The sequence below is a fragment of the Blastomyces dermatitidis genome, assembly GCF_000003525.1.
Source record: "Blastomyces dermatitidis ER-3 genomic scaffold supercont1.7, whole genome shotgun sequence".
NCBI classification, from domain to species: Eukaryota; Fungi; Ascomycota; class Eurotiomycetes; order Onygenales; family Ajellomycetaceae; genus Blastomyces; species Blastomyces dermatitidis.
In genome coordinates this window covers 1,871,538-1,891,942 of record NW_025544780.1, presented here as the reverse complement: position 1 = coordinate 1,891,942, position 20,405 = coordinate 1,871,538, and the positions used below count along the sequence as shown (strand labels likewise).

The 20,405-nt window shown below is 46.6% G+C and overlaps 5 protein-coding genes across 6 annotated transcripts; 4 read left to right on the top strand and 1 right to left on the bottom strand.

The window, feature by feature from the left end:
• Window positions 1-1,132: 1,132 nt before the first annotated feature.
• Window positions 1,133-4,580, top strand: BDCG_06805 (uncharacterized protein). Its single transcript, XM_045422554.1, has 2 exons — window positions 1,133-2,091; window positions 2,276-4,580. The coding sequence occupies exons 1-2, from the start codon at window positions 1,807-1,809 to the stop codon at window positions 2,504-2,506; spliced, it is 516 nt and encodes a 171-aa protein (XP_045278174.1). The 5' UTR covers window positions 1,133-1,806; the 3' UTR covers window positions 2,507-4,580.
• Window positions 3,982-5,550, bottom strand: BDCG_06804 (RNAse P Rpr2/Rpp21 subunit domain-containing protein). Its single transcript, XM_045422553.1, has one exon. It carries the CDS (start codon window positions 5,504-5,506, stop codon window positions 4,823-4,825), a length of 684 nt encoding a protein of 227 aa, XP_045278173.1. The 5' UTR covers window positions 5,507-5,550; the 3' UTR covers window positions 3,982-4,822.
• A 456-nt stretch (window positions 5,551-6,006) lies between these two features.
• On the top strand, window positions 6,007-8,173 carry BDCG_06803 (ATP-dependent RNA helicase SUB2; the record flags this gene model as incomplete). Its single annotated transcript, XM_045422552.1, has 5 exons — window positions 6,007-6,262; window positions 6,901-7,311; window positions 7,378-7,738; window positions 7,804-8,061; window positions 8,128-8,173. 5 exons carry the CDS (start codon window positions 6,007-6,009, stop codon window positions 8,171-8,173), a joined length of 1,332 nt encoding a protein of 443 aa, XP_045278172.1.
• A 1,442-nt stretch (window positions 8,174-9,615) lies between these two features.
• Window positions 9,616-9,951, top strand: BDCG_06802 (uncharacterized protein; the record flags this gene model as incomplete). The annotated part of the gene is made up of 1 exon (XM_045422551.1): window positions 9,616-9,951. The coding sequence occupies one exon, from the start codon at window positions 9,616-9,618 to the stop codon at window positions 9,949-9,951; it is 336 nt and encodes a 111-aa protein (XP_045278171.1).
• Window positions 9,952-14,963: 5,012 nt separating this feature from the next.
• On the top strand, window positions 14,964-20,402 carry BDCG_06799. 2 transcript variants are annotated; one of them, XM_045422550.1, is made up of 6 exons: window positions 14,964-16,211; window positions 16,499-16,619; window positions 16,740-16,780; window positions 16,871-17,300; window positions 17,382-18,831; window positions 18,900-20,339. In XM_045422550.1, exons 1-6 carry the CDS (start codon window positions 16,175-16,177, stop codon window positions 18,915-18,917), a joined length of 2,097 nt encoding a protein of 698 aa, XP_045281837.1. In that variant the 5' UTR covers window positions 14,964-16,174; the 3' UTR covers window positions 18,918-20,339. The 2 variants fall into 2 exon arrangements, with proteins under 2 accessions (XP_045281837.1, XP_045278170.1); XM_045422549.1 differs by having other exon boundaries at window positions 15,047-16,211; window positions 17,382-20,402.
• Window positions 20,403-20,405: the final 3 nt, after the last annotated feature.

The following is a 20,405-nucleotide window of genomic DNA, read 5'->3' as shown; positions in this document are numbered from 1 at the left end:
GTAAGTTAGTTAACTAAGTTAGTTACCAGCACCCAAACCCACGGGGGAAGCAGCTTGGGGGAAGCTTGCAGCTAGTCCAACGGCTCCAGTCCAACCAACTTATTGTACAGTACATTCCATGTACTCCGTACAGCTTACAGAAACGATGAACAGCAACCCATGCAGGTGTTGCATAAACGGAAACTTGTTCCAAGGGCCAATCGAATGCGCCCTGAAGCTCTGTTCCCGCCTGAGCCTCACAGGTTGGGCAGCCGAAAGCCCTACGCCGCACACCCTGCAGTAGGCACAAGGAGGGGCAAGGGAATGGAAAAAAAGAAGGCGTTGCAGCCACTACTGATCTAGATCACCTTTTTTTTTTCGTTTTCACATCTTCTCTCCTACTACTCCGTAGTTTCGGATTCTTTGGATGTTTTACGATGGCGGGACCGTGGGGGCAGGATATCCGAGGAATGGAGCAACCCACCGATGGCCAATGGCCGCAGTGAAGCCCTGCCCGTCAGATGGAATGGACATGGAGGTTCTTAATAATTGAGGCCTGGCCGCCGTCTGTGCCCAGCGACAAGTTGACGATAACGGCAAAGCTTGCAAAAAAAAAAAAAAACAATCTTTGGGAGGGCGAGATGCGCGTGTGACTTGTAGAGGTAGTAGGCTAGACTGTGATAGCGGACGAGGATGTGCGGGGGATGCGGGAGATGCGGGAGATGCCATATCCGGTTCACACGGCGACCAGCTGCTAGTTATTATTATTATTATTTCCATGGATGCCAATTGACCGGCTGATAACGGCGCTGGAAGAGGGGATTTGATTGCTTTAGTTATATCCAGGATAGTTATTTACTCCGGGGCTTGGGGAAATACCATAGCTTCAGCATTCCTCCGATGTCCCTCTTTTCTCTTCTGGCAGATCAAGGAGGGAAATGGAGATATATTTCTTTTTCTAGCTCCATCCAATCCAGACGGACGTTTGACTTGTTTTGTCGAAACTTGACGGATGTATTGGAGCAGGCGATGGAGCATTTTTTGGCCTGGCTACATAGTGTATGTAGCTGTTTCTGTGAGGGCCCCGTCACATGTTTTCTTTTTTGAACCTACAAGTAGAATAAGTATCATAATAATATTAGTTAAAATAAATGCAAATTCAGCAAATTCAAATAATAATGGATAAATTGAATACATGGATTGATAAATATCCGGCGTTGGTTGGAAGTTGTTGTGTTTCCTTTGCCTGGGGGTAAAAAGGTCACCAGCTCAACTGCCAACCCTCGAAACCCCAAACCCCAAACCCCAGACCTCATTCTCATCTTCATCTATCTCCATCTCCATCTCCATCTCTTGAGATCCTCCTGGTCCTCCTTCTTCCCATCGCCAAAATATATATCCTATCTCCTTCCCTTCGCCAACCTTGTCATTGCTTTCCCTCTCCTCCCCGTCTCATACTGCGCCTTCGCCACGGCTTCAGCCTCCGCCGAGCTAAAATCCCGGTGTGGCTGCGATCCTGCTCGTCATCCGCAGAATTACCCGTTCTGCGACTTCTCGCGGATCTAGCCATATGCCACTATTGATGCTTAGTGCGGAATAACGCCTGTCTGGGTGAATTCAGGAGATCATCTAGTTATACTTAAAATACAACAGACCTCGCTTTCCCTCCTCCCCCCTCTTCCGGGTTCCCTTTATCCAAAACAGTTCATCCCGCATTTGTTCTCCAACATGAACTACCACCAATCCGCCCGCCCCATCCCCTCCCGTGCGTTCGACGACTTTCTGTTTTAAGAGCATGTCTTTGCGCACACACCAGCCAAATACCAGATGTCCGCGTCAACGTCCATTCCTGATGCCCGGTTCGGCCTCACCTCCGCCGAGATGCAGATGGCGGTGCACCAGCAGCAGATCGCCCTCCAGGGGAGCCGCGCTGGCAGCCTTGTGTCCCGGGGGAGAGGCATGGGGAGGAATAGCAATTCGAGCTCGCGGGCTACCAGTGCCGCCAGCGCTGCCAGTAGTCATGGCAGACTGCTGCTCGACCCGGATAGCTTGCAAGCGCTCTATTATCAACTCGAGAATCTGTTGAGGGATATACGGCGAAGAATAGATTATGTAGGTTGCCATCCGCCGCCGTTGGTTCTTTTGCAATTTTATATCTAGATTCTAGATTGCTTCTATCGCTTTTTGCGCTTCTAGAGCCCAATACGTTCCTCAAGCCGCTTTGTGACTAATTAGTTGTTTATCTTTTGTCGGGCCTTTTAAAGAGCTGGCGCTAATAATATCATCCCCTATATAGTTGACTGAACAATCCGAACTATCAATCCAAAATACCTATGACGAAGCGGGCAATGTCGTTGCGAATGCAGATATCGAGATTGCGCGAATGCACCAAATATTACAAAACATCGATGAATTGGAAACCGAATTCGACAAGATCCGACGCATCAGGGACATCGTCAAGCAATACAGATCTAGAGTGGAGAGTCTAGACCACCGGTTGGACCAGGCCGCCCGCAGAAGACGCTGATATGACATTCCTCCTCCTTGTTTATTCTCTCATCTACCTGTTTATATTCCTTTTCACGTGGTAGTGAGGGGAAATGTGAAATTAAATCCCGTAATGAAAAGCTCAGCGAGACGGAATGAGCCCACGTTTACGATGCCACGAGAGAACGCTTTTCCAATTTTCCCCTTTCCGTTTTTACATATGCAGCGATATTCCTCTGTTACGAAAACCGCGATCCCGGCCCAATTCGTCACCTCGACTGCTGGGTGGTCCTGCTCTCTGACACAGCCCGTTAATGTTGCTACCGCAGCCTCGAAAACAAAATAAATGACACATATCCCACGTGCTCAGCGTAAACAAAAAGAATCAGGATATCGGATATTCAAATTTCGCCGATATTTAGTCCTCGCGGACAATCATCTTTCCTCCACGTTGCTTACAACGCGCAGACATGGGTACGGAAATCAAAAGCCACCCGCATTGATGTAGAGTACGCCACCCGCTCCGAGCCAGTGTGGAAAGAATTATAACCCCTTATTATATTCCCGTAAGATCCGCAAATTCCACTTCCGCAATGTTTGCTGGATCGGGAAGAGGTGGAACTTAATTAACCCTGTACACCTTCTATTTTTCTGTTTTGCAACTTTCTATCTACTTTCTGTCTTGGATACAAAATCTTCTAAGAATGGTTACATGCCTCACGGCCGAAACTTTTGATTTTCGTTCTTTTTTTTCACTTTGATTGGTTTTTACTTATTGGATCCCTACCTGCCTAGGTAAATATTGGAGAAACGGAAGCCTGGTTGGCTGGGGGGGGTGGAAGAAACAAAAAAGATGAGACTGAACCTGAATCTGATACCATTTCATGCCTTCCCCCTTCCCCTAGCTTCCTGCGCCATTTGCCCTCTTCCCTCTATCCTGCTTAACCCCGCTTCGTCAGCGGATGTTGGTATTTTTTATGGCCTTCTTTAAGCGTATTTTGCTTACTACCTACACTACGCTCCTGCATCCCCTACCTCCTATTATTATTATATTATATATTGGTAAATATCCGTATGTATTATTTCTCTTCCTCTTTCTTTCTTTTTTTCTTCCTTTTTGTTCCCTCCTTACGTCCAGCCTTTCAAGCGGTACGGTACCAGGTTCTTCGTTTTTATCCAAGTCTCAGGATTTCCATAACAGCCAGTTTTGTTTCAAGATTTTGTTTCAAGATTTTGTTTCAATATCCGACGCGAATATTATTGATTTTATTTGCCCTTCGGCCCTTTTTTCTTTGTCGATTGATCACACGTATGTCAAGACCCTTTCTTTTTTTGTTGTAGTTCCTCGCCACCCCACACCGTTTGTCATGTCCTCTTAGCCTTCTTATTATGTGCGTAGGTATTCTTATAAGCTCGATATTTTTTCTAGTGATTACGTATATAGCTAGCTGCCCCTATACCGCCCCTCCCGAATTCTCCGCCCCTTTTTCTTTTCTTTTCTTTTCTTTTTTTTTTTTTTTTTTTTTTTTTTTTTTTTTTGGTTTTTATCTTCTGTTTTCGAACCTATCGGATAGACTAGCTCACTGCATGGCCAGTTATTGCTCACATTGGTGAATTACTAGAAATAGCCAATATGAATTCCACCCTTCTAGACCTAAGAATCTATATACATGTACATATACTGTACTATTATGCATAGGAACGGTCAAGGGAAACTTAGAGAATCTCCCCTCGGTCTTACATGTGTGCTTGAGGGCCATGTCCAGGCCACACGGCGCAAAGCGAATATGACCTGGGAGACAACATCATGGAGCGCTATGGTTATTTGTTTAATCGCTACTAGATAACTAGCTATTTCGCTCTCTCTCCCTCTCTCCCTCTCTGACATCCCATTTTTTCTCCTATAATACGTTGCGTTTTGCATCGTACATATGTAAACACCAAACTGCCTGTCAGGGAGCATCAATGGATCTTTCCCATCAAGCTTGTTTCCGCGATGCGCTGTCCTGACTACCTACTTCCGTATTTCGGAGTGGGACGTGGATCGTGTAGCCTCATACCGAGAGGTTGTTCGTAAGTTTTGGCGGTGACCCGCGAATCCCTCCCCCGTGCGTGGCTCACTGCAGCATCCAGCATGATGTAACCGTTTCCAGAATCTGGATATTAAGTTTGAAGGATCTAATTGGATCAAATATTCTCCGAGCATCCTTAGCTGGCCGCGGATGCATGACTGTTATGAGTTCAGCCGCCGAGGCGTAGTCGTATTGGCACGGGATTTTTGCCCGTCTAGTATGCCGTCTCATTCCCGTTCGACGGAGTGTTCTTTTCAAAGTTATCCAAGGCCTCCAATGAAACTTCAACGGGCAACATGAACAGCGGGTAACTGTGCCGTGGTCGGTTGCGACGTCACGGTCCGGCCATCATCCCCCACCTCTTTCAACCGCTTGCGCTCCGCAAGCTTCAAGCTTCTCTTCTCTGTCTGCGGGTATCGCTTTGTATAGCCACAACTATTACAGCGAACCACGCGGACGTCAGCCCACGGCTTTTTCTCCGACCCGCCACGGCTGGCATTCTCCACCGTTTCCACACAGGTCGAGTTGGGGATCAGTAGCGAGTCACAGCATTTGCAGATTGATCGTTTGATGTCGCGGGACAGTCGCAGCTGCGACTTGAGTGATACCCCGCGCAGCTGGGAAGCCAGCTGGCGAGAGAGCTTTGAGACTGGAACATGTTGTGTGGGCTGTGGGTGTGGCTGTTTCGACTCCCCGGTGGCATCTGTAGTTGAGGTTTTGTCGTTGGGAACAGTTTCACTACCTTGTGCCTGTTCCTGGGTAGGAGATCCATGGTTTGAACCTTGGATGGTCCGATTGGTGATGCATTTGGCGGAAAGATTTGATACAGAGGCGGACTGTAAATACGTCGACGCTCTGTATAAGAACGCAACCCGAACTCGAATATGATTCTGACCTGCTCCCCCGCCCCTTTGAGTCTTGGCTTTTGCCATATTAGTATCCTTGGTTCCTGGATATGTTTTGAGCATCGGGGGCCGAAGGTTTGCTTCGCTTTTGGGGTTGGCTGCTTGAAGAGCCGAGTTATGACTTCCAGTCAAATTACACTAGTCCTAAAGTAGTCTGGTTTGCATTGTTTCTTGTTTGTAATTAACTCTAATTTCTACTTCACGTGAACCTCACCGGATCGGAAAAAGTTAAATTAGATTTTTCCTATCACGTGCAGACGCCATGCTTAAACCGGCTAGCGTTACTGAGGCTCTGGCTTGGCTCTGTGACAAACCAACAACTTCACCCCGTCCGTGTCTCAACAACTTTCATCTCTCTCTCTTCACGCGACTCTCTTCCATCTCTTTGTCCTTCATCGTTCTTTGTATACCACCGTTGCAAGTATTTCGCCATCCTGATCCCCCTCCTGTAACATCAAGGTTGGGGTTTTATCACCGGATCCTGCGCCTTTGACTGTTCAGCCGTCCGCCCACGTCCAAGTCCATCAAACTTTTCGTGTCCAGCTTTTTCGCCTCCTTCCAACATGTCTCACGAAGAAGATCTCATCGACTACTCCGATGAGGAGCTTCAGGCAACTGATGCTACCGCTACTACTACCGCTGCCGCTGGCGCCAACGGTGCCGCTCCTAAAAAAGAAGGTGACCTGACAGTGGCTGGCGCGCGAGCGGATAAGAAAGGAAGCTATGTTGGTATTCACTCGACTGGTTTCCGCGATTTCCTCCTGAAGGGAGAACTTTTGCGTGCGATCACCGATTGCGGTTTCGAACATCCATCGGAGGGTTAGTTTTATTGAACCAAAAAAAAATATATATCATTTCTCCCAAGCCTCCCTCCACTTGCTCCATCTTGCAACGTCCGTCCATCTCCTCGGGGTTTTTTTGATGTACGCCGGAATCCACACGCGTGTTTTGCGGGGCCTGCAGGCGGCACGAGGATGTCTCTTCGCAAATTAGCTATGGTATAATCAAAGGGGTTTTAACGGCAGTCAGCGCACTCGGGATTGCGCGTCGTCAAAGGGACTATTTCAAACAACGGCTGGCAATATTCTGCCGCGTGGCATAACTGTCTGTCAATCTTGGTCGTTTTCGGTAAAAGGAAATGCGCCAGAACCCGCGATTTAAGATGCCAGAGACTCCTTAACCTTATATACCTTCGAAAGAGGAATGGCTATCCTCGTGCCGACCTGCAAATGCCTGTATCTGTCATCTTCAATCATCCTCGTTCTCTTATCTTCTGCTACGGATTTCCCTTACAACCCTCTTGGTTGTCATTTTTATTTCCCGGGCCAGCCTTCTTCATGTTTGCGTCTTCTTGTCAGAATTATGGGATGGACGGACGTTTTCGCAATGCGGACTTGCCATCAAAGCTTTAAATGGGTCGAATCAGTCTAACTTTTTTCCGTCGCTCCTCTTTACAGTCCAGCAAGTTTGCATCCCGACTGCCATTCTGAATGTCGATGTCCTCTGCCAGGCCAAATCTGGTCTTGGAAAAACCGCTGTCTTTGTCCTGACAACTCTCCACCAACTGGAACCAGTTCCTGGCGAATGCTCGATACTTGTTATGTGCCACACCAGGGAGCTAGCGTATCAGATCAAAAACGAATATGCCCGATTCAGCAAATATCTTCCAGATGTGAAGACTGCTGTTTTCTATGGTGGAACCCCAATGCAGAAAGACATTGAACTGCTCTCATCGAAGGACACATATCCCAACATCGTTGTTGGTACCCCTGGTCGGTTGAACGCCCTTGTTCGCGACAAGAAACTGTCTCTCCGAAACATCAAGGCCTTTGTTCTCGACGAATGTGATAAGATGTTGGATCAGATCGGTTAGTATTTGAGATTCGGGACACATCTTAACCATTTAGGTCAGCGATACTGACTTGTTACTTTAGATATGCGACGCGACGTCCAAGAGATTTTCCGTGCGACTCCCGCCGATAAACAAGTCATGATGTTTAGTGCCACCCTGTCCCAGGAAGTCCGGCCGATCTGCAAGAAGTTCATGCGCAATCCTCTCGAGGTGTATGTTGATGACGACACGAAGCTGACCCTTCACGGCCTTCTACAATACTATATTAAGCTCAGCGAGTCGGAGAAAAACCGGAAATTGAACGAGCTATTGGACAGCCTAGAATTTAACCAGGTCATCATCTTCGTTAAGAGCACCCAGCGTGCTAGCGAGCTGGACAAGCTCCTCCGTGAATGCAACTTCCCTAGCATCGCAGTCCACTCCGGAGTTTCCCAGGAAGAGCGGTAGGTTCTATTTTCCCTAACCGTCTCTCGAATTTTGGTCGCTGACTTTTCACCCTTCAATTAAGCATCAAACGATACAAGGAGTTCAAGGAATTCAACAAGCGTATCTGTGTAGCAACAGACGTTTTCGGCCGTGGTATCGATATTGAACGAATCAACCTGGCCATCAACTATGACTTGCCTGCGGATGCGGATTCGTATCTTCACCGCGTCGGCCGTGCCGGTCGTTTCGGTACCAAGGGCCTTGCCATCTCTTTCGTTAGCAGTGAGCAGGACCAAGAGGTTCTCAAGGACATTGAGAAACGATTCGAAGTTGCACTTCCGTAAGTAAAACAGTTCCCCTTTGAGGAAACCTTGATGTAGCGTCAGCACACTAACAATCCTGGCAGTGAATACCCCGAGGGAGGTGTCGACTCCAGTGCGTACATGGCATAAAGCATGTCATCTTTCACCGTGGACCGAGGAAGACCTCTATTTCACCACCATAGTAGGATGGCGTGTAGAGGTGTAAGAAGTCTTGGGCCCAACCACGGCCGTCTTAACTTTAAAACCGGTCTTGTTTTCTTATACAATTTGGCGTGTGTCGTATAACGGTCAGAGATTGTTCCGTATTGTTTTTTGCTGTTTCCCTGCTCCTCTTTGTCTCTCGTTAAAATCTGTGTGTTCGTATTGTACTCTTATGGTTTGCCTGTTTTTTAATCCTAGATTATCTCAAAACTTCCTTGCTTCTAATGCCGGCAAAATCTACAAAGCTCTCAAAATGTTACGTTACTCTCTTGCCGTGATTAGGGTTCTAAGGCGGACGATGGATACATACAAGTGACTTTGCGAAAATAGCGAGGCGTCAGGGAGGGAAACAGAAGACGGGAGAGGGAATATGGTTAGTTACTGTGGGGTGTTTTCTTTTTATTTTATTTTTTATCTCCTCGCTATCCGGAAAGGCTACAGAAGAATCCTGTTTGCTTCAATTCGATTCCAAGGTTGATGGGAAGATTGGGTGGTTGGGCAGCGGGATGTTTATGCAAAGAGAGGAAGAAAAAGAATACATGCCTACTCGTCTAGTTACTCAAAATGACTTTTTGATGTCCATTATGATCTCCCCCAAATATTTTCCAGAGGCGTTAGGGGACGACGGTACGGTGCATTTCATTGCCTGATCTTGGAATTTATTTATTGACACAAATTAAGCCAGGTATCGGATAACTAGGGACCTTTTTTTGCGCAATGCTTTGGATATACGGATAGTATACATCATCGACATCACGACACTCTCCCCCATTTTCTGATACTATACTCTCTACACCTCTAGGCATTTCAAACTTCATATTATGCACTTCGCATCATGGCCCCCAGCTATGAGAGGTTTGATTCTAGTGGGCCATGTATTCGTCCCATGGAAAGTGTTGCTGACATGAAGTAGGTTGTGCAGATTCTTCAGTGCGAGAGTTGTCTATAGTCATAAATACAACATCATTTGTAGTTCTTGCCCATCGACCAAACAAATCGTTTTGGTGATCACAGTCCGGGGAGCTCGAACCGACGTGACATAAGCCTCCAGTAATTTCTTTTGGCATCTGAGGGGGCGAGTTATGAGAAGTGGTAAGCTTTTCATTCGCCCTTGATTCCTTGATGTGTAACTAGACGCAGATTAACCCAGAAGATTGCTAGAAGCCAGACCACGCGGGAGGTTTTTGAGTGATGCAGGCAACGAAGCACCTCAATGGTACCAAAACAACAACCAAAGCTCGACTTGCGGTGCTAGGGTATGAATGAATATTCATGCTACAATAGATGAAGGCCCGCCCGTCTGTTACGTTAACGGGGTTGGAATGGCTGAATGCTCGGCCTACCAATCGGCTCAGTGACAGGCAGAAAATATGCAGCAACTAACTCCGAAAACCAACCCCCTTTTTGGTGGTAGGGCTGTCTCCTGGAGCAATAAGGGAGACAAAATCACACAAGGAACGACGAACCTGCAGCCGCAGCCACCCGGTGACGCATCGTCGAAGCCAAACGGGGTCTCGTATGTTTCTTCCAACAAAGCGTGGCCAGCTCTGGAAGAGGGTGGACTCCGCAGTGCGTATTATGTCGTGCACCTTGCACGCATAGGTGCAGCACATCCCATTGCGATGGCCACCGAGGTTGTTGTGTTGAGAGAGCATTCATTATCTAGCGTCTTTGAGCCATCTCCTAGAGATTTGGAGGAGTTATAATTTGATAATAAATGGCTCGTTCAGACCCACTGTCTGTTAGCGAGCGACCCGACTCACTGGTTCTGAACCCGTTTGACATCGAGGTTAACCGCCGGAGCCACGAGTTGGCGAACCGTGACGTGAAGAACCCGAAGGATTGCTGCATAAACATACCATGCATGGCATTATTATTGTGGGGTTACGGTATTCCGAATAATTAAGAAAAGAGGAGCTTGTCTGGCAAAGCACTGTTTCCAACCAGCCTCTCTATATATCACGAGAGTGGTATCGAGTCGGGAGAAGGCACCAAAGTCATTCTCGACATCCCCCTTGGTAAAAAGTACTGTACATGTACGTGTCCCGTACATATATCCAGATAAGAAACCTGAGAAAATGCAACTCATGTATGTTCACATACATTGTTGAGAAAAAGGAGAAGTTGACCTCATCGTCGTCTAGATAGAGAGAACTACGATCCAGAAATCCCCACGAGCTCAACGACCCTGGCTAGCTGAAAGCCCTTTATAACAACACCATGATCCAAGTCATTCAGCGAAGCTCCCAATACGCATAGTATTATTTCCCATGCATGCATCCTCAGCCCAGCCTACACTCGCCATCCTTGACCTTACATGGTTGCGTGTCTCCTGTTCGGATCCCTGCAGGGAAATAATGGCAAATCCTCTGTGGAGAATATACGTAGCAGGCACCCGCCATTTATGGCTAGCATAATTATTTGCTAGCCTTGTGGATTTTCGACCCGTTATTATGATTCAATCCCCCTCGTCCTCGCTCGGGTGGGGAGTGGGGGAAGTAGAAGGGTCGAACATTTAATATTATTTACATACATCCGGATATGATGGCCGGCCTCGGGCTAAGATGGACAAGGGAGACATCACAGAGTTAGTTTTTCACTCACATATTGCACGCAGTTTACTACTTAGAAACAACCCTCTCAGAAGAGAAGTTCAAAAACAAGCGTGCGTTCAGCCGTGAAAAGGTTTTTTATAAGAGCCGAAACGACGACGCAGTCATATATAGTAAGTCCGTCCAGGGTTGAAACAACCGAGCAATCCCTCGGGCGGGGCTGGCTTTAATGAGAACGGGACAACCTTTTAGTTAAAAGACCTCCTGAGTCAAGTTTTTAGTTACAGCGTAAAAAGGGTCATCAGAAAAGTGAAAAGCGGGAAGTGGAGGGGATCGCCAATCGATGGCATCATTGCGACGAGGATTTTCCCAAGTTTTAATGCAAGAGAAAAATGACGAATTTGATGCACTGCACTGCACTGCAGTCTGCAGGACAAGGGGTTGACTACTCTACTCTACTGTTATTATTATTATTGGGAACTAAAAGAGAAATTCTAAAAATAAAACTGTGGATGATATATTTTGTTAGGTAGATGGGCGAATTTACTCCATAGACTCCATACCACATTTTGAAGGAATGTAAAAGCGAAGGTGTGGAGATATCATGTTATGCAAGGGAGTTTGTATGCATGTAACGAGAGATATAACGGTTCACCCATGGAATGTCCGTCCGGGAGACAATTTTCCTTTCTTTTTCGCTTTATTATCCTCCTCATGTCAATGCTGTGCTGTCCCAAGAGCCATGTGCTCATGACACCCACCTCCGAGTATTGCAGGATTCAAACGAAACAACAGAGGCTGTGAGCGGTGGACAAACATTCTGAGCCCTGATGCTCATTCATAATTCAAATGGGGATACGGAGTACGGAGCACTGCCAGAGTTAATAATGCTTGACATTGTGCTACAGGAAAACCTTTTTCTTGACGCTTCGTAGGCAGTGCGCATCAAAATCAAATCCGAGACATTGATTACCCTCATCCAAAGATTGAATGAACCATGCATGCATGCAGTCTGTAGCTTCAGCAAATCCTCCCATGTCCCATCAGCTTCATATGAAAAACATTGTCCCAGGGAGCAGTAAGCTTGCCTCTTGATGGGCTGTCAATGGCCTATCTGGTTATCTAACTATCATTCATAAAATATGTACTACATCTCAATTGCATAGATGAGAGAGAAAAAGGACAGTCTGCTGGTTGATACATGTCAATGTGGCTAAAAAAGGACCATGACACCGTGCAACAAGCTCGAGTCCAGGTTAAGTAAATCCCGAAATCTGTACAGAGTAAGCTCTATGCATGTGCATGATTGGCCATGCAGTGTGTACCTGGATGGTTTGAGCTCCATTTTTATAACTGAAGAGCTCTCACATACATGTACCATCCCGGGTGGTGGTAACTTAACCGATTGCAGATCTATTATTTATTTTTTGACTTTCTATTCTTATATTTTGAGTCTATCAAGGTCTATTTTGCTGCTTCATACATTTTAATAATAATGGAGTTGAAACCTCGCAGCCTTTGATTGAGAGCTATCTTGCATGACTGAAGATACAGATATAGGTGATAAATAACTATATATGCCATACGGCGCTGGAGGATTTGAGCTTTTTTCTTACAGCTTGCTTCTCTGTGTCAGAAAAAAAAAGAAAAAAAAAAGAAAAAAAAAGAAAAAAAGAAAAAGAAAAGAAAAAGAAAAGAAAAAAAGAAAAAAAAAAGAAAGCATGCATAGCTGCTAGTGTCAGCGCCACATTTCCCCTTGCGCCTGTAGCTGCTGGCAAGCCACAGTGCAAGTGCCACTTCCGTCACGATCCGAGAAAAAAGAAAGGAAAAGAACAGTAGTTGCAGTTACTGAGTAGGAGCGGGTTGAAGGGAGGACGTAACTACTATGCATGTACTGTACTTGAACGTAGCTTGGGGGTTTTGTTATCCAACAGAAGATCGCCGTTAATTGGCGATGAAGCCGAGTCCGAGTACAGTACAGTACGGGGAAAAGCTTCGGAAGATGAAAGGTATTTGGTTGGTTGTCTTTGTAGCTTGGTATTGAAGAATTCAAATGGCAGGGTTCACTTCTTGCAAGCAGAAAAGGGAGACTGGGTATATAGCATTTCATGTCAGGACATTTTAATGATTTCAAAACGGGGGTGGGTTTAACTAATAGTAGAGGTGTCGTGGGAGCAAGTGAGTTGAGTAACTAACTATATGCAGTACTTCGATAACGATGCTAACAAAGGCCTACCGTGCAAGGGTTCATTTCTTGCAAGCAGAAAAGGGAGACTGGGTATATAGCATTCCATGTCAGGACATTTTGCTTTCCCTGCACGCTGGACAGAGTTCTGTGAGCCCTGGGCTGCAAAGCCTGTGAAAAAGCGTATCGATGATATATACTCCGTACATAAAATGAGGCTTGATTGGGCGATTGCCTCTGCGAGGTACGGATTAACTTATTACAGAGTACGGAGTACGGAGTACAGAATATCATAGATTCGCTTTGTGGCGAGTTTTCTAGCCCTGTGTGCGGAGTACAATAAATAATAATAATAATAATAATACAACTTGCACAGTAATAAGTACCGTACCTTTAGGGTCTGGTTGGCATTGCGATAAATAGCGGCGAAATGGAGCGCTTAAGGCCGAATATTGTCTGTTCAGTGTTCACCGGTTCCTACGCTGTAGCCCTGTGAGCTGAGAGCCAGCCAACCGGGGACGGAAAAAACACATGGAAACTTGGAAAGCCGTCTGGAAATAATAAGAATTAATAATAGTTATATAATAATTTCTTTTCCTGGCCTGCATTCCTGACGCAACACTGGCCACGCTTGTGCCTGCCTCGGTCTTAGGCTCTTCTTAGCTTCGTTGAAGCCGGCTATGATGATGATGATTGTTGGTTGGAGCGAGGGGACCAGTGTGGGCTGTGCGCCCTGTAAACAAAAACATCAAAATCAAGGAACAACTATCCGGGCTAGCTTCAAATCTAAAGGTTTGAAGCTAGTTAGTTTTTTGGTCCTGGACTGAGCCATCCTGAATCCTCCCTGATTTTCCTTGCAGGCCCACACCCTCGCCCTTCCCGCACGCAGAAAGTGGGCACGTATGTATGTATCAGGCAGACTATCTCAGCTCAGTATCCCTGCGACCATTGGTTAGTACAAAAACAAAGACATCCCACCACAAAGCCGAACGAAACAATGACATTATTATTGACTATGACGGGGATTTCCAAATGAATGGTTGGTACAGCTGCGAAGTTGCACAGTTAAAGTTGTATGGCGGAGTCCATTTCGATGGTTTGCGAACAATATCCGTCAGGACTCAAAGAAACTAGCCGGACTATTGAAAAAGCATCCCTTTGAGCGGTGCAAGAGCAGTCGTTTGTGGGAGCAGTCATTGTACAGACATGTACCTGTACCCGTGCCTGTACAATGTTGCAACGACCTTATATTGAAGACTTGAATTGCCCACAATAGTCGAGCCTCGTAAAAGAGAGGGAAAAGGCGAACAGGATGGGGTGTTGCAGTACAAACACACGAGGCTCAGACGACGATCAGGACAATCAGCGACGGTGCTGTTCTCGAAATGCGTCAGGATTTTCTTTTCTTGTTATATGTTTTTTTTTTTTTTTTCCTTTCTTGATCGGCGAAAAAGCTAGGGAAGATAGCGTGTTGACAGTGTGTCACTCTGCCTTGCTAGTTCTGAATGTCAAAGCTCCCATAGTTGACAGGCGACACTTCAACTGTCAACGCGCATATTGCCTGATATTCTTGGAGTATGTATGACATGACAAGAATCGCACCAACGAAGAAGAATCAAAGCCAGATCAAATTTCCGCGAAATCGGCTGGCATCCAGGGGATTCCTTGAAGTAAAACGATGCCAATGCTGATGGAAGAACCACAGGCATGGCATACGCTGCGTATATAATAATAATGCCAAGTTTGTTCGATTGGGCTGTCCGTTCACCATAAAATTAATAATAAATATTTTTTCCCCTTTCCTTCTAAATTCAAAACTTCCTCGAGATCTCAAATCCCACGGAACACAGATGACGCTCCACAGCATGACTTTTTGTTGGTTCCAAGTCCAACGAATTTTTTTTGTGCTTCCTCGAGCCGCCTACCTTGCAACCGGTTTGCCACCGCCCAGCCCAAGTTTGGCCTTCCTTGTCCCGTCCGTTCGGATTTAGCAGAGAGAAAGAAAAAAAGAGGTCTCTGTTTTGTGTTGTGTCCAAGCTCAATCGTAGTGGAAGTAGTTCCAGCCAGTCCCGGTGGGTGGCCTTGCGTATGTATGTATGCCTGGCGGCCCGGCAGAGTCCTGTCATCAGTTAGTTAGCAACAGTAGTAATAAGTTAGGAGTGAAGTAACAACAATTCAGCATCAGCATCAGGGACATAGTAAGAAGTAGTTCTCAACCAGAACCAATCCATCTCCCCTTTCTGCTCACTTGCTGGATCTCTCTGCACACACTCGTTTTTCCCTCCTCCTTTCTGATCCCGCAGACAGAGAAGAGAGCTGGGTTATATATAATAATACTTGGTGTACTTTTTTCCCCATCTCTAATTTACCCCAGGCCGTTCATTTATTCTCTGGAGGTGGTCGTCGCGTTAGTAGCAGTAAATTATTAGACTGTTGCTGCTCTGCTGTCCGCTGTTCCACTTATTCTTGATTTGTTCGTTGGTCGTCGTCGTGTCGTGTCTGGGCCTTGATTGCCCAAAAAGTAAAAAAAAATCGAGCTAAATACTTCACTGACTTCGCCTGCTCCAACTCCCGGCCAACTACTCTCTGTACACCTCTCACCCATCGCCATCGCCATCCGCACCTCCATAGCAGCAAGTTGTCTCAATCTGTCTGTCGGATTAGGATTCCTCTTCTCTTTGTGTTTGCTTGCTTGCTTCGAACTAGAGGCCTTATTCCGCTCCCGCTGGTCTGGTCTGACATCGTCGTCGTCCTCGTCGTCATAACGCCTCTATACTCTTCCTCCTACTGTCGCTTCAGTTTACACACACACACACACACACTCTCTCTCTCTCTCTCTCTCCCATTACACTCTGCTAATCGACCTCGAGATCGTTAATCTCTCTCCCTTTCTCTGTGTCTCGTTCTTGTCTCTCGTTCGTCGATAATTGTTCTTCTCGTTGCCGCTCACTACAGCTCCCCTCCCGCCCTCGGTTCCGGCCCTTCGACTTCCCTCCCCCCTCCCCATACGAGAAGACCAAGCTGGATGGCTGTGTCAGCCACTTCTGCGTTCTAGGGAGAGTTTTGCCGTTTACCGCCTGCCGATTGCTGGGGGAACTTGTGCTCTTTTTCGTTCTTTAATTCCCATTCCGCGTCGCTCCTGCGGCCCGCGTTGGACCTCGGGGTCTCCTTCTCGTCGCTGCGTTGCCGGCAATGACTCCTTCGCCGCCCAGACTGCGGATTCTGTCAGGTGCGTTTTGCTTGCATGCGTTGTGTGGCTTGCTTTGCTTTGCTTGGGTCGCCCACAGTCTCAGAACTTTTCAACCGCTGGAGATCTTGTCCTTTGTCCTTTGTCCCTCAATTCCCCTTTCAACCCCCTCAAAATACCACTATATGCCAAATCTATCCATGTATATCGTTGGTTGTTTGGTCATAGTCTCTCGATGCCTAAATGCTAGAGAGCTTTGATCCATTGATTTCCACTTGTCCCATTTGCATTCTCAATGTCGAAGCGCCGCGATACTAACTGCCTTGTAGTTGGAGGTAATGCGATATCTGCCTTTCTCTCCTGGCGGCTCCAAGCTACAAATGCCTGCGATGTGACCCTCGTATGGAAATCAGGCTTTGAATCTGCTTCTCAATATGGTCTTACTTTCAGGTATGCAAGCAACTAGACCTTTGAACCCGCTTCCCTCCCCTTTGAACATCCTTTTGAACCTCCTTCAAAGCAATCGTGTGGACCTAGTTTTTTAACTAATTCATGATTTGCGTCATTTAGATCAAAAGTATTTGGAAATGAACGCTTCAAACCCTTTCGGGGTATGTAATCCCTTACAATTCGGACCCCATTGGAGTGCAGCTGCAAGAGAGATCGTCCGCTGATTTCAAATCATTTTTTTTTTTCAATAGTCGTGCGCACTCCAGAAGAAGCGGGTTCGACCGACCAACCTTTCGACTACGTTATTCTTTGCGTGAAGGCTCTACCAGACGTCTACGATCTTGCCTCCGTCATTGAGTCGGTCGTGACACCCCAACATACCTGTATTCTGGTTAACACCACAAACACATTGGGTGTCGAGGCTCATCTAGAGCACCGGTTTCCTACAAATGTTGTTCTCTCTTTAGTGTCTGGAATTGAGATAATCCAGACCGGGCCCAGTGAATTCGAAATTACATCATCGACAAATACTTGGGTAGGCCCTTCTTCAAAAAATGCCATGATTCCTTCATCTATTCAGAACGATATGGCTGTAGCCTTGGCTATCACATTAAGTACAGGCCAAGTCGACTGCAAAGTGTCAGAAAACATCAGACAAGAGCAGTATGAACGCATGATCGGGTAAGCCACGATTATTGACTCTTTTTTTTTTTTTTTCTCTTCCCCTTTGGGTAATGACTCTTAACCGATATATGATCGCAGGCCCATCGCATTCCATCCCGCGAGCGTGATATTCGAACGCCCAAACCACGCAGACCTCTTAGAGAAAATTGGGCTCCGCCAATTAATCTCTGATGTTATCGAAGAGCTCGTTAGCCTAGCCAAAACTCAGGGCTGCACCTTTTCCGAGAAATTCAAAGAATCGATAATTGAGAAGATGATCGCCCATTCAGATGCACCGAGCACCATGTACCAAGATTTCTTAGCGAGGCGTCCAATGGAGGTGGAAACATACCTGGGATCGCCGGTAAGGATAGCAACCGAAACTGGTATTAAAATCCCTCGAATAGAGACGCTATATGCGATGCTACACCACCTCAACGCCAGCAATCAGGCAAGGCAACCGCAGGAACCAACGTCACCAGGCCCCGTTCACCCACCCCCAAGACTTTCATCTGCGCCTCCTCCCCGTCCCCCGATGAATGGAATGCGGGGCAGTCGAATGGGACCTGGACCTGGTATGGGAATGCCCCCACCTCGACGTGGCCCGTCCTCGATGGGTATGCACCCGAGACCACCTCCCAATGGATTTCCTCCAAGGGGCCCGCCGCCGCCCATGCAGCGAGAATTATCAGAAGAGCATAACCTGGACGAATTTAGCCATCTTATGCTGTACGATGACGTGTTAGAGGACGGGGCGCAGAACGGTGGATACGGTCCTATGTCAAACGGTGGAGGCCCTCCTCCGGACCTTGCTCTGAGAGAGCGCGAGCTAGCACTACGGCAACGTGAACTACAATTGAGGGAGCAAGAAATTAGCATGAGAAGAGTTGGACGGCGAACGTCGGCGGCGCGTGACGGTTTCGACGACATGGACGACGATGATTATTTCGACCCAATGGATCACCGTGGCCCACCCCTACCTCAGATCGATCCCGACAATTTTGACATGCTGAGCGTTACTTCTCGTAGAAATCGGAAAACACAAAGTCAAAATCCAGGCCAGTTCCGCAAGAATCCTGAGATGGGTGGTGGTGGTAGACCTCCCTCAGCTTTCAGCAGGCACTTTGGCGGCGGTGGACGAAGCCGTACGACCTCCCGGTTAATGGATGAGATACCTGGTGTACACGACTCCTTGTTAAATAATCCCATGATGGGCTATTCCTCCAATCGATATGGAAATGTCGACAGGAAAGAGATTCGCGACGAATCAAGAGCCAACTCACTGACAGCCAGTCGGATGAATGAGGTAGGACAGGGCAACTTCCACCCGCCAAGTAGACGAACTAGCCAATCTCCTGGAACTTCTTTTCACCCTGCCGGACGTGGTATGGGCCGGCCACCCCCCGGTCACGACTCGTATAACGGGCAACCTATGCTGCCCACAGGGAGGAGACCATCCCCTCCTGGGGCGAAGAGAGCGCCAATTCCAAAGTATCCTCCTGGACAAGGAAGCGTGGCGGCGCCGCAGCAAGTCGAGCAACATGTCGGGGTGAGCAACTCGTATCCAGCCAAAGGCACCCTAAAAGTTCGAAGTCTGACAGGGAGTGCGAGCGCCAGCGCGGGGAGTGGCGATAGCGGCGTGAGCGCCAATATCGACTCCGAAAATTCCGCCCACAGCAGTCAGAGCAGTCTAGGTCCTCGTCAATCATCGCTCGCTCGATGAACCAATTAAAAATATTCGACCTTCGCATTTTGTTAATGCTCGATTTCTCGATTGAGAAACCCTCGCTGCGATTCCCACGAACCAGAAAACTAAGTTTACGATACGACTTTAGACGTCTTCTGCATTGATGATATCCTCACCCTACCCGTTCCGCCGTGATCGTGATAAAAGTCGATTGCGGATAGACGGTTTAACTTTTATATAAGCCAAACCATTACATATTCTACTTGCTGCTGCTATTGCTCTTCTCTTGTTCTCATTCTCCTTTGTTAACTCTACACCCCCCATTTGCATACTTTTCTTTTTCTTTTCCTTCTTTCCCCTTCTCAAGGCATAACCGTTTCCCTCACAACTAAATATTAATGGCAGCTCTTTCTTCAATGGCTGGTAACTGGGGGGCTGATAAGAGTAATATAGCTTCGTTGCTGAATTACCGGTTTATACCCAAACATTCAATTTTCACCTTTTTTTTCCACCTTTTTTGCGCCGTTGGGGCTTGTTTGTGTTTCAGTGTTCAGAATAAGCTGATTGAATTTCCTCTGTTCTCAGTACTTCAAGGATGCATTGTTTTTATCACGAGTCATTTGGGCGGATCATAAAATAATCACTATAACCAAATGCGCACACAATATACATATCCTTTATTTCCATTTCTACGTCCCTTTCTTAACAAACCCGTATTGTTTTTTACTTTTCATAAACCTTCGAACCTAGTGTTTCCCTGTTGTCCCCCTTCCCCCCCCTTTTTTTTGTTTTCTAAGCCCTCTACACTTGAATTAATGTTTTGCATCTCCCCCTCTCCTTCCTATACCTACTTTTTTCACTTTTTTATCCTATGTTGTATTGGCTTCTTTTCTCTCTTCTCCCTTTTTTGCTTTTGGCCAGAAAACTATTCTGTTGCCTACACATATACATATGAGCTGGCTGTTAGTTCAGAGAAGAGAAGGAAGAGACCAACCTTAACTTAACCTGGCTTGGTAATGAAAACAGTTTCGAGTCAGACTTTATTTCTTTCGTGATTTTTTTTTTTTTTTTGTATGGGGGTTATTAGTCCTGTCAGGAGCGTATGGCGCAAAACTCCCACTGCCCTCCTGGGGTGCTCTGACGCCAATAGTATATAACATACATATAAGATGAGAATATAGATATGGGAAAGAGTGTATGGTTGTAGAAATGACTTTCTTTGGCGATATCTTTTCCTTCTTAAGATTCCCTCCCTTTTTCCCCTCTGTATTTATCAACGTGGGTAGAAATACGGACTGCTTCGTGCGAGTCGTTATTGTCAAGTATTCCTGTCTATAGCCGGCACGTGAATTCCCCCTATTGGTTTCCAAGTTATTATCTATTCGATTTTCCTTTTTAACTATTTCTTTTCTTACCTATTGAGTAAACTCTATCCC

Excerpts from the sequence above, each read along its gene's own strand:
- BDCG_06805 (XM_045422554.1), top strand. The coding sequence starts at position 1,807 with ATGTCCGCGTCAACGTCCATTCCTGATGCCCGGTTCGGCCTCACCTCC. Across the intron at positions 2,092-2,275 it reads TACGGCGAAGAATAGATTAT|TTGACTGAACAATCCGAACT; the intron begins GTAGGTTGCCAT and ends TCCCCTATATAG.
- BDCG_06804 (XM_045422553.1), bottom strand. The coding sequence starts at position 5,506 with ATGCTCAAAACATATCCAGGAACCAAGGATACTAATATGGCAAAAGCC.
- BDCG_06799 (XM_045422549.1), top strand. The coding sequence starts at position 16,175 with ATGACTCCTTCGCCGCCCAGACTGCGGATTCTGTCAG. Across the intron at positions 16,212-16,498 it reads CAGACTGCGGATTCTGTCAG|TTGGAGGTAATGCGATATCT; the intron begins GTGCGTTTTGCT and ends ACTGCCTTGTAG. Across the intron at positions 16,620-16,739 it reads CAATATGGTCTTACTTTCAG|ATCAAAAGTATTTGGAAATG; the intron begins GTATGCAAGCAA and ends TGCGTCATTTAG.